Genomic DNA, 13,774 nt, shown 5'->3' on the forward strand with positions numbered 1-13,774 from the left:
AACAACTTAAAAAAAAATTGTATTCTTAAACAAAATTTACATGAAGATCTGTTTTATCCAGACATTTATAAAACCATATCCTGTCAAATAATTTCTAGGTCTGTTTTCACTATGAAACTTTACACTGTTCAATTAAACCATTCTAAGACTATTTAAACTATAAAATATTATTTACCATTTGAAATAGTATGTAACAATGTTTGATATTTGTAAGAGACCATGGTCTTAGTGTAGCTAAAACATTTGTCTAAAAAACTACATTCCAGTAAAAACATTTATCTGGTTGTTACACTTATTAAAATTTTGTCTCGGTAAAATATCATTTTTAAACAGCCTTCCCATATGTACACCACAGACAGTAACTGTAACCATAATTGTTATTAGAGTGTAGGACAAAAGCCCTCCCGGACAAAAGCCCTCCCGTCAAAAAGTGACAAGGCGGACAAAAGCCCTCCCGTGAAAATGACAGGGTGGAAAAAAGCCCCCCCCCATGAAAATGACAAGGCGGACAAAAGCCATCCCGTAAAAATGACTTGGCGGACAAAAGCCCTCCCGTGAAAATAATATGGCGGACAAAAGCCCTCCCGCAGCAAATACATATATGTACATTGAATAGTTTATATTTTCTTTTCAATGCACTCAACATATTAAAAAGTAATCATGAATATTTTGTTTTCCATTGGCATAACCGTGTTTGTATGAGCTTGAGCACATTCCTGAGAGGCATCTGAATAATTAGTGCTAAAATCAGTAAGTGCATATTTATTCACGTAGATATGAAGGATTACACCTATGTGAAGTTAATATTAATAGAGTAATAAATGATAAAAAGAAGTTAAAATTATCTAACTTAAAAGTATAAGACATTTATAATGTTCCTTGCAATGAGTCATTTACTTTCAAAAGTGGCTTTGTTTTTAACGACATTCGTGTAAAAAGTTACCTCGTTAAACATTTCAGGAAGGTATACTCAGAATAAAAGGTGGTTCTAGTCCATACACATACTAAGGCCAATTGAAAACAACAAGAAATATATGTAACAATTTTAATATGTTGAGTGCAATGAAAAAACACAAGTATTCAACATACATATTTATTTTTGTTACGGGAGGGCTTTTGTCCGCCTTGTCATTTTGACGGGAGGGCTTTTGTCCGCCCTGATAATATCACGGGAGGGCTTTTGTCTGCCCTGTCATTTTCACGGGAGGGCTTTTGTCCGCCCTGTCATTTTCACGGGAGGGCTTTTGTCCGCTTTGTCATTTTTTGACGGGAGGGCTTTTGTCCGGGAGGGCTTTTGTCCGTTTCCCTTGTTATATTATCATGGTTTTACTTGTGTCCAGAATATGTAATTGTTATTATCATGGTTTTACTTGTGTCCAAAATATGTAATTGTTATAATAATGGTTTAACTTGTGTCCAAAATATGTAATTGTTATTATCATGCTTTACTCATGTTCAAAATATGTAATTGTTATTATCATGGTTTTACTTGTGTCCAAAATATGTAATTGTTATTATCATGGTTTTACTTGTGTCCAAAATATGTAATTGTTATTATCATGGTTTTACTTGTGTCCAAAATATGTAATTGTTATTATCATCTTCTTGTCATCTTCTAAATATGTATTGTTTTGTCTTGTGCAGCCGTTATACTACATGTATTGGCTATGAACATTGTATTTATGTTAAAACAAAATAAACATAGAATTGAATATAGAAGTTGTACATTGTATATGTTTGTTTATTTGCTCATAAGGATAATTCTGTAAACAACATATTAGTATCCATTCCTATGAAATAACCTTGAATTTTTCACAATAACTGTAAACTTTACACATAAATGTTTTATCATGTCCTGGTAATAATAATTAATTGATTTAAAGAGTGTACACATTAATTCCTTCTATTCAAATTTGATTACAGTAGAACCCATACTTAAGACCATCCTTGATTTTTAAGACCACCCCTCTTTTAAGAACAATTCTTATAAGAATGGAATTTTTTGTTCTTTATTTATTAAGCAGCACGCTTCCAGATTCATGTTAAATTTCATGAAATTTAGATAATGTATTTGACAGTAAAATATTGTAAGGTGAACAAGTAAAATTATTTACATATTGCAATTGGTACTTACAATCCATGCAAATAACCAAAAAGAGGTAAAAATGTGCAAAAAAAAAAACACCTTAATTAAATTACTGCATTAGTAACAAAGTAGAAATATGGTGATAAAATACTGCAAAATCAGTCTTAAATCGCAAATACCATGTAAATTTCAACATTGATCTTGCTTGTTTTTCCATTTCTTGAAATATTAGTAAATTTTTCTCAATTTTCATTTTCTTGAAATATTTTGGCTCATCTGGAGGCGTGCAGCTTTAAATGATAACAAGATCTACATTTAAGACCACCTAACTTTTCCACTTTTAAGACCACCAGTTTCAGTCCCAACCCCACTATTGTGACCGATAAGCAAGTTGTTCTTTTACGCGTAGTTGTACATGTAGTCTAAAAAGACATAGGACTTAATTACACAGCAGTGAGAAGAATTATAAATGTGAGATTTGTGATCGTGCATTTGCATGGAAAAACAGTCGTAAAGGACATATGACTATACACACTGGTGAGAGCAATAATAAATGTGATATATGTAGTTTTTCCTTTGCACAGTTTAGTAGACTTAAAGCACACATGGCAGAAGTACACTCTGGTATGGGAAAAATGTGACCATGTAACTTTTCCAAAGAAATAATCTTGTAAAGCATATGAAAACCCACTATGGTAAGAAAATTTTTAGCAGTAAAATATGTCATAAATCATTTGCATATAGGAGTTATTTTTTTTAAAAAGCATAATATTTGTGGCAGTTCACACTAGTGAGAAGACTACATGTGATAGGTCAATTGTAGACAAAGGTAACCTCATAAAACACACACATCAAAACATTACTCTGATTTTATTGACCTGTCAATATAGGACTCATTTAAATATTCGATCCCACTTCGGTTTGGTCCGTGTAGTTTACGAGAATTAATGTGGAGTGAATTGGATGGATTGAAAGTCACGCCAGCTTAATGTGAAAGTTTTCGTTAATTCACAATAGTGAATTGACTTGAACACTTGGGTCTATGTAGACATTCATTTATTAGATTTGATTTTGCCTTTTGTCATGACCTTAAATGAGGCCTTTTTATATGGTGATGACATTGTAATTTAAGGTCAAGGTCAATATGGTTTTAACATAAAAATGCTTGTTCACCTATAATTAAAGAATGCTTAGACTTGCAGCGTTACAATATGGTATTGAGCTGCTACTGCTTGACATGACCACATGTGGGACTCGACAGACAAGTGTAAAAATGATTCTAGAAAAAATTCCGATTAAGATATTTCCTTCTACCATATAATACCTTTAAGCTAATACATAATAATATAAATATAACCCTTCTGATTGTTTAAAATAAAAATAATTCTTCAATTTTGACTTGACTTGCGTTGTCAAATGCTCCTAAATTTTGATTCTTTGACGAGTTAGGTGATATCAGAAATGATTTTGTGCTATGTCTCAATTGATGAAAATCCTTAAATATACGACATGTTTAGGATGATATCGATATCAAAAGATTAAAAAAAAATGAAATGGCAATGTTAAATTTGAAAAAATGCACGGTCCGCCTCGTCTCGAGTCATGGTTCGCCCTGTCCCAAAATACAGTCCGCCCCGTCTAGACTTACAGTCGATCCGCCCCAGTTCTGGTGAAAGGTTAATTCACGGTGCATATCCATATCGGTACCCTCTTTGCGAAATCTGCTGAAACGGTACCCTCTTTGTACATGCACAGGCCATTCTCTGCTCAAAACAAACCAGCGATGGATAACAAGCCAGTAAAAATTCATTGTAATAAGGAAAGGAGGTATGACACGTGGAAAAGATGTATACAACGGAACACTAGAATGTTTTATCTATGTGCTGATTTGTCATGTGCCCGTTTTTCATGAACTGCAACTTCACAATAACCTACAAAAAATCAACATGTCTTGCATCGCTCATCACCTCGACATACTTTTCGGCTGAAATGAACCTGTGGCTTGGTTATACATTCATCATACATATCTAATAATTATGTTCATTCTGGGATGTATGTTCCAGGTTCATTTACATATCATCTCCGGACAAAATGCAGTACATTGTCAAAAATAATGGTAAAATTCATAAAAAACACCCTACTTTCAGTTTTGCAGCGGCACGGGCTACCTCTCTTCATTTGAATTTTTATATCACAGGTACCCTCTCATTTTTTAACACATAGGTATACTCAATGCACGGCATATGCTTTTATCTGCGTTAATCGTTAAACTTGTACGTAATATTAACATAAATAAAGAAATATTACATTCCTAACGATTAACGCAAATAAAAGTATATGTCGTGTTATCCATCGCTGGTTAAAGTGTTTTTAGCAGAGTGGCCTGTGCATTAGCCTGGGATTCAGGCGTTGATATTTTTTGCTAATTCATAACATACGCGCATCATATTCGATCGTCATAGATAACACATTATCTCTGGTTTTGATAGTATCAACCGGTGCCTTTTGGGAGACTTGATTGTTCTGGGGACTGCGTTCTGTGAACGTTTCCATGCCTTGTTGATCCTTATTCTATTTTTTTATTTGTTTGTTTATTTATTTTTTTTTTAAGGGTGCTAGTACGGAAGCTTGTTCTTAATACTACCGTTCATGAACAGAAGCACATAACAAATCGCCAGACTGGAACCCAGGCTACCTGTGCATGTGCAAAGAGGGTACCGTTTTAGCAGATTTTGCAAAAGAGTCGGTACCGATATGGATATTGCTTCGTGTAATTGTGTCTCCAAACTGGAACCAAGAGACTGTATTGGACGATTTCCAGCATAAGATTGCCCCTTGTAATAATCAAGGATAGCATGACATAACGCATGAATATCTCCTGTTTTTATGTTTTTTTTTATTTGGGTGTAGATGCCAGGGGTTACGAGGTGTTGATATTATATGGTTTATTTCTAAGACTGTTAAAATATGAAGTCAATTAAAATTGGTCCAGTACACTAAGTAGGCGTAAGCCTAAACAATCAATAGCCAATATATATTAAATGCGTTTTTGGATTAAATATGAAACAAATAAATTTAATATGGATTAAATATGAAAAGGGTGATTGTCCTTGCCTTTTCCTCCCTGTGAGAAAAACCCGCCTGTCTTCCGGAACAGATGCTGGACCACGCTATGGAGGTTGCTTGACCAATATTGGCTGTGTGGAGAGGACATGGATCAACGTTACGGTTGTTGGTGGCATCCAATTCACTGGAGTGTATTGATGTTTTCTTTTTTTACATTATACAAGGGAAATCAATTTAAACAGGGATTTATTTTTGAAATTAGTGACGTTGTACATAGGTTTACTAAATCAACTTTAAAATTTTACATTTGTTCCAACAGTAATCATTACAGAATGACACAGAAGGATCAACACCCGCAGGACGTGCGGACTTGCATGGGATTATACATGTTACTACCTTTACTGAAAAGGGAGGCCCGGCTTGTGGATCTTCAAATTCGTATCGTTTCTCAGAATCTTTTGACAAGACATAATCTTAAAAGATATGAAGAAAGTCCATGAAGCCTTATTCTAAGCCTGGGACAAGTACGAAGATGATGAGATGACTACTCTACTTCCCAACTACTGAAATTATGTAGTCACAATTTAACTACGAGATATATGAGGACTTTTTTAAAGATTTATATAGAGTGATGAATAATTAAAGAATAAAGAGAGATTATTGTTGTTTATTACGTAAAAATCATGGTGTATCCTCTTTAATACTATACATGTGTCAATTGTTTATATACATGTAGAGATGAATAAAGTTTTTAAAAAGATGAGTTATTAATTACGTGTACAAAATCACTTTGTATATATATTTTTATTATAGAAAACAAAGTTAATTCTTTCCCATACAAATTTTATTTTTCTTTGTATATAATATGTCGATTTTATTCCGATTAATAACATTGTTTCTTCTTTTTTTAGCATTTACCATTTGTATAGTTTGACATAATAAATTAATAAAAAATGTTTTCATATTGTACAGGTTTTACTTAATGTGTAATATATAAGATTAGTTTGCCTAACCGGTAGTTCGACGAAACCACTCTCATTCCTGTCTTCCATAACTTTATAGTCTCTGTTGATGCCGTTTTGGTGGTTTTGGTACGAATCGGTTATGTATGAATCATATTTAGTTTAGACATGTACGTCAATGCCCCAGAGTGGGTTATGTACAGTATTGAAAGAAGAAGAAGAAGATTGACTCCCTTTGAAAATTTGCACCATTTGTAACGATTGTTGGGAAGAAGAGTTTTTTAGTCTTAAATATTGACAAAAAGGTTTGTAATACAGAATTGTTGTCTATTTTATTGTCTTTTGATAACATTTGTCTGTGAAGTATTGTATTGCTGCTTTTTGAACCAATTTGTTTGATATTTTAGGTCTCATAATTGACCTTTCGAAAACCTAGCTAAACACCGTTTTCCGGTACGTTACGATTTAGCTCTGGGGAATTACACCCAAATGAAGTTAAAAGTACATATCACCACAGGCGGCAGTATCAGTGTTTGGACACCCCATCCCTATCTGCCCCTGGACCCCTACTACAACCCTGAAAAAAAATTCAACACTCTAAGGCTTACTATAAGGTACCAAATACAAAACCACCGATGAAATTATATATATAAAAAATTTTTTCCACTATCAAAATTATAGTTATAGAAAGGTGTAAAGCCTACTATATGTCCATCTGCCAAACAATGTCACGCATACATGTGACATCCCGGCGGGATTTCAAAAAATCCCGATATTTCAACACTGATCCCGATTCCCGATATTACAGCTTGAATTCCCGATATTTAAAAAAAAAATCAACATAAAAAAAATCAAACACGGCACCTGTATCTAAAATGTAAACCGTGCCTCCGGGCATTGATTGTTATCTGTCCATATCCTAAATTATAGCGGATTAAATGTTGAGTCGCTAATTGACAGCAAGGTGACGTAATAAACAGTTCCAATACCCAAAGTTATTCTCACATGTTTAACTTATCACGTGTCGTGTGTCAGTCAATTGACCTCTTTTGTAATTTGGCAGTAGGTATTACACACTACGTCATCAAAACTACCCTGTAAATTTACATGTATGAATTCGGCTCAACCTTTGATTTTCTTTGATTAGTGCCGCACTGATAAAGATAAAAGGTGAGCAGAATCATTTAAAGTGGATCATTCAAAAACCTGTTCGAGATGTCTAATTAACCTATTTTTAGTGAGTGGGTAATTTTTTGTTTTGTTTAGGAATTACACAATCATCGAGGCAAAAATGTGGATTTAATTAACGGAACGATTCTTGCATTTATTTTGAGTCTTCTACTTATGTTACGTTATTTAACTGTCATAGTCTTATGTTCATGAATAGTTGTTGCATGTTTTCAAATAGCTTGTGTTTAATTATTGAATGACTGAAAAGACATATAATTCTTCAAACTGAAAATAATGAAATGTGAAAGTGTGACTGTTTTAGAAATAGCCTGTATGACTACACTTATCTATTTATCTATTTATTTTTTTATTTTTTTGTGAAATAAATTAATATTGATCAATAAAAAAATCATAAAAAAGTATAATCATTTAAGGATTTTGAGGGTAATATAGATTCTTTGAACCAAATGTTCCAAACACGCATTGAAATTCGAGTCGATAAAAAAATCCAGTTTTGAGCCTCAAAATCCAGCTGAAAATCCAGATTTGGCCCATTTCATTTGTCACATGTATGAATGTGGAACACGAAAATCGTCGTTTCGGCGACTGAGGCGCATTCCGGCGGGATTTCGCTGCATCATTCATTTATATCAATAAAAAGAACTTGAATTCCACAGCTTACTTAATTCAAGTCCAACGAATATTACTATCATTCCGATTTTTTCTGTTTCACGGTATTTTTTGAATTGTGGTAGCCATTTTGCAGTCTGATACCTGGGTTGAAATACACGATCTGATTGGACGAGCCAAATTGGACGTCCAATCAGATCGCGTATAACACACAGGTATCAGAATCCAAAATGGCAACGACAAGTCAAAAATTACCATGAAATCAAAAAAATCGATAGAATATTGATATTCATTGGACTTGAATTAACAAGGGGCAGGACGTGAAGTGGTTGCACACTTGGTTCAAGCGAGCGAATTGGTTGCAAACTTGACAAAATGGCGAAAACGGCGTGAATTTTTGAAACGGGTTAACGAATTTTTGCCAGGCAAGTGGGTTTCTTTGTTATTTTGAAGTTCATTAGTATGTCTATTCCATAATGCAATATATATGCCACACTCGGTTAAAGGTTTCAGCATCCTAGATTCTGTTTTGACGAAGTTATTGAAGATATAAACTGATCATGTAGATTTTTTGAAATTTGACATGACTGTTCTGGCCGGGTTTTCTCCTAATTTATTTAAATTTTGAAGTTTTAAACTGCATTTAACAATAACAAAACATGTTTCTGTCAATGCTGTACAAACGGTTTAGTTCGCAAGTCCGAAGATAACGTTCAATACACAAAAATATCTTGTTCAAGCACATTTTGGTTGCAGACTTATACTTCAAGCATTGTTGGTTGCAAACTATTGTGTCAATAATGTGGCATGCATATTTTTAGCGAGGAATAACTTATCATTTTTTTTTAAATAATTAGCAATATTATGGCAATTATACCGGTTCATCTAATAAGAAATATATATAAAAATTGTGCATGCTTGCAGATATATCCTAACACAGGGTCTTTCAAATAGATATATAACACAATACAATGTATGCTAAATTAAAGTTCAGTTGTGTTTATCTTCATCAATTTTTCTCCTCGATATACTCCTTTTCTTTTTACAAAGTCTTAGGACTTTTTTATATCTTTGCATGACTAACTGTAAAGGAAAAGAAGAAAAATAGCAACAAACAGCTTTCATTATTGTTCTTTTTTGAGATTTGAAATGAAATTGATTATATAGTATATAAAAACTATATTAACATTGACACAAGGGCATTATTCACATGTTTCTTTAAATTGTTCCTTATTATTGACCAATCGAAATTTTTTCCAAATTCCTTAACTCGAACAATGACTTTAAGTAGTTTTGTCACATAACAGTTAATGTAAATAACCAATCGTATATCATTTATATTATGATCTAATAATCAAAATCATCTTTAGAATACCAATGGACATATGATGTACATCAAATCCGAAATATTGTAAACAAGCATGTACGTCATTTTAACTTTTGGTTTGTAAAAACATTTTAAGTACATGTCTAAAGCAACTGCTGATCTTTACATACGAAACAAACAAATTAAAATTTCTTGTGGTAAACTTTGGAAATTTTTCCGAATAACATCGTATGTGTGCACATGTCCTTATGTTTATGATGAAAATGATTCACTTAAATACAACAGTACTCTCACATGTATACGTTTGTTTTGTATGTAGTTTTCATTTGCATTTTACATATGATGACATATTTTAGAATTGAAGTATCAATAAATATTTTTCTATATGCTATTATTTTGTTTGCAGGCTTTTACTGATGATTATAGTATTGAACTGAGAACCATGTAATTTGAAACATAAAGTGCATAATTGTTGTAAAAGAAGAAAGTATAAATAACATTTATAACAAAAAGAAGTAACAGAACATAAATGTCAATAATTGCCATTGAAAATAGGTTAATAGATATAACGTTCTACACTCCTTTTGCAAAGTTTTACTATGGATTTCAATAGAATAAGAATAAGTTTGCAACCAAAAATGCTTGAAGTATAAGTCTGCAACCAAAATGTGCTTGAACAAGATATTTTTGTGTATTGAACGTTACAAAACTATATTGAATTATGGAATAGACATACTAATGAACTTCAAAATAACAAAGAAACCCACTTGCCTGGCAAACATTCGTTCACCTGTTTCAAAAATTCACGCCGTTTTCGCCATTTTGTCAAGTTTGCAACCAATTCGCTCGCTTGAACCAAGTGTGCAACCACTTCACGTCCTGCCCTTGATTAAGTAAGCTGTGGAATTCAAGTTCTTTATATATATATATATATATTATATATATATATATATATATATATATATATATATATATATATATATATATATATATATATATATATAATCGGCATTTTCTACGCCTGTTAAATATTAATTTTAAGGGATTTAAAGGGGGATTTTTTGAGGTTTTAGGGGGAAAAAAACACACTTTTTTGGTGGGGGAATGGGGCCGATATTCGGCCCCAAAAATTTACCAAACAAGAGCCCTGCTATTATGTGTTATTTCCATTTTTCTACCATTATTTACCATTTACGGTGGAAAAACTTGATGTGTTTGAAATTTATTAGTGACCTGTACTATCTTTCGCAAATTTTTACAAAAAAAAATAAATAAATAAATAAAATATCTATAGTATGATAAAATTCTGTAGAATTAAAACAGTCGTTGTTGTATCTGCCATAATAGATAGAGATATTTTCTGCAGAAACTTTTGTATTTACTTTTTTGTTTGTATTGAATTATTCATACAGTGGTATTTAACCAGGTTTTCAACGAAAACAGGGTTATTGTAATGCTGAAGTCGGCGGGCGGGCGGGTGTACAGGCCGGCGGGCGGGCATGCACCAACTTTTGGTTTCCGCTCAATAACTTTAGTTTGCTTTGGTCTATTGACACCAAACTTGGTGTGTAGGTAGCTTATGTCAATAGGCAGCTTGGAATTGCTACCCAGGTGTCTGTGATCAAGGTCAAAGTCACTGTTACTAAAAATAGAAATTCAGTTTCTGCTTAATAACTTGAGTTTGCTTTGGTCTAATGACACCAAACTTGGTGTATGAATAGCTTATATCAAGAGGCAGCTTTGGATTGCTACCCAGGTGTCCGTTATCAAGGTCAAGGTCACTATTTCTGCTCAGTAACTTGAGTTTCCTTTGGCCTATTGACACCAAACTTGGTGAATGGATAGGTTATATCAAGAGGCAGCTTGGGATTGCTATCCAGGTGTATGTGATCAAGGTCAAGGTCACTATTACTAAAAAAAGAACACAGTTTCTGCTTAATAACTTGAGTTTGCTTTGGCCTAATGACACCAAACTTGATGAATGGGTAGCTTATATCAAGAGGCAGCTTGGGATTGCTACCCAGGTGTCTGTGATCAAGGTTAATGTACATGTATTTAGTTTTCATGTTTTACTTGTTGTACAAGTGCAAAATAGTATGTTTATTGCAGGTTTTAATGGCACTAACAAACGTGTCATTTTTAGCTCGACTATTTGATAAGAATAAGTAGAGCTATTGTAGTCACCCGAGCGTCGGCGTCGGCGTAACCACTTATGTTAAAGTTTTTGTAATACCTCAAATATTTTCAAAGTCCATTGACATATGGCTTTGAAACTTTGCACACTTGTTCACTATCATGACCCCAACCTGTAGACAGGAGGAGGTAACTCTATCAAGCATTTTGACAGAATTATGCCCCTTTTTCCAATTAGAATTTATGTTAAAGTTTTTGTAATACCTCAAATATTTTCCAAGTCCATTGACATAATATTGGCTTTGAAACTTTGCACACTTGTTCACCATCATGACCCAAACCTATTTATAGCCATGTTTGTTGTTTTAACATTATGTATGGATGATCAGAAGGCAGAGTTTCTCATGCAAACAGAAATTGTACTTCCGATTTAGCCACAAAAATATTTCAGGTTTTTATGCTTTGGTTGTCGTGACACCAAAATAAGATCTAGAGTCGATATGAAAACCAATTTATTAATGAAATGTCGCTATTTCTGCTTTTATGAAATTTATTAAATGCAGTTTTATAAGGTCTTGAAAGGATTAACAGAATTTCCACTAAGTAAATATATTTTTACAAACGTTTACTAACAGTTGCTTCAAGTTCCTTTCTTTCTTTTTAAACAGTGACAACCACAATTGGTACTGGCAGAAAACAACAACAACAACAAAAACACTGTAGAGCAGTAAATATTCCAGTATTCGAAAATGTTACCTGAAGAAACATGTGGCTGAATATCCAGTTAAAAAGAATTATTTTATTAATCATTGTAGAAAATTGGTAACCTCAAAATACAGCTGTCAATACAGTGTGTTTTAAATCTTTTACTTGTAGATTCAATATTCAAGTATATTTAACAATGTCTACTAGTGAGGAAAGTTTCAGATGTAAAATATGTGATCGGTTTCTTTCATCTAGTGGTAATCTTAAAAAACATATGAAAATACACACTGGTGAGAGAAATTATGAATGTGCAATATGTCGCTGTCTATTCACACAAAATGGTCATCTTAAAAGACATATGAAAATACACACTGGTGAGAAGAATCATGAATGTGAAATATGTCATCGTTCATTTTCTAATAGTGGTCATCTTAATCAACATATGAAAATACACACTGGTGAGAAGAATCATGAATGTGAAATATGTCATCGTTCATTTTTTCAAAGTGGGGATCTTAAAAAACATATGACAATACACACTGGTGAGAAGAATCATGAATGTGAAATATGTCATCGTTCATTTTCTCTAACAAGTATATTAAAACAACATATGACAATACACACTGGTGAGAAGAATCATGAATGTGAAATATGTCATCATTCATTTTCTCAAAGTGGTAATCTTAAAAGGCATATGACAATACACACTGGCGAGAAGAATCATCAATGTGAAACATGTCATCGTTCATTTTTTCAAAGTGGGGATCTTAAAAGGCATATGACAATACACACTGGTGAGAAGAATCATGAATGTGAAATATGTCATCATTCATTTTCTCGTAGTGGCCATCTTAATCAACATATGAAAATACACACTGGTGAGAAGAACCATGAATGTGAAATATGTCATCGTTCATTTTTTCAAAGTGGGGATCTTAAAAAACATATGACAATACACACTGGTGAGAAGAATCATGAATGTGAAATATGTCATCGTTCATTTTCTCTAACAAGTATATTAAAACAACATATGACAATACACACTGGTGAGAAGAATCATAAATGTGAAATATGTCATCATTCATTTTCTCAAAGAAGTAATCTTAAAAGGCATATGACAATACACACTGGTGAGAAGAATCATGAATGTGAAATATGTCATCGTTCATTTTCTCGAACCAGTATATTTAAACAACGTATGACAATACACACTGGTGAGAAGAATCATAAATGTGAAATATGTCATTGATCCTTTTCTCAAAGTGGTCATCTTAAACAACATATGAAAATACACACTGGTGAGAAGAATCATATATGTGAAATATGTCATGGTTCATTTTCTGGAACCAGTATTCTTAAACAACATATGACAATACACACTGGTGAGAAGAATCATCAATGTGAAATATGTCATCGTTCATTTTCTCAAAGTGGTCATCTTAAAAGGCATATGACAATACACACAGGCGAGAAGAATCATAAATGTGAAATATGTCATGGTTCATTTTCTCAGAGCAGTAGTCTTAAAAACATCTGACAATACACACTAGCGAGAAGAATCATAAATGTGAAACGGACAAAAGCCCTCCTGTGAAATAAACAAGGGAGACAAAAGCCCTCCCGTAACCAAAATATATATGTATGTTACTGTGTGTTTTTTTTAATACACTCAACATATAAAAATTGTAATATATA

The 13,774-nt window shown here is 32.9% G+C and overlaps 1 protein-coding gene across 1 annotated transcript; it reads left to right on the plus strand.

Moving 5' to 3' along the window:
* The first annotated feature begins 6,337 nt into the window (after window positions 1-6,337).
* On the plus strand, window positions 6,338-13,774 carry LOC132723467 (zinc finger protein 470-like). Its single transcript, XM_060708188.1, has 2 exons — window positions 6,338-6,419; window positions 12,043-13,774. The coding sequence occupies exon 2, from the start codon at window positions 12,276-12,278 to the stop codon at window positions 13,326-13,328; it is 1,053 nt and encodes a 350-aa protein (XP_060564171.1). The 5' UTR covers window positions 6,338-6,419; window positions 12,043-12,275; the 3' UTR covers window positions 13,329-13,774.

The sequence above is a fragment of the Ruditapes philippinarum genome, unplaced genomic scaffold, assembly GCF_026571515.1.
Source record: "Ruditapes philippinarum isolate M1 unplaced genomic scaffold, ASM2657151v2 ctg611_1_1_1_1, whole genome shotgun sequence".
Classification (NCBI taxonomy): Eukaryota; Metazoa; Mollusca; class Bivalvia; order Venerida; family Veneridae; genus Ruditapes; species Ruditapes philippinarum.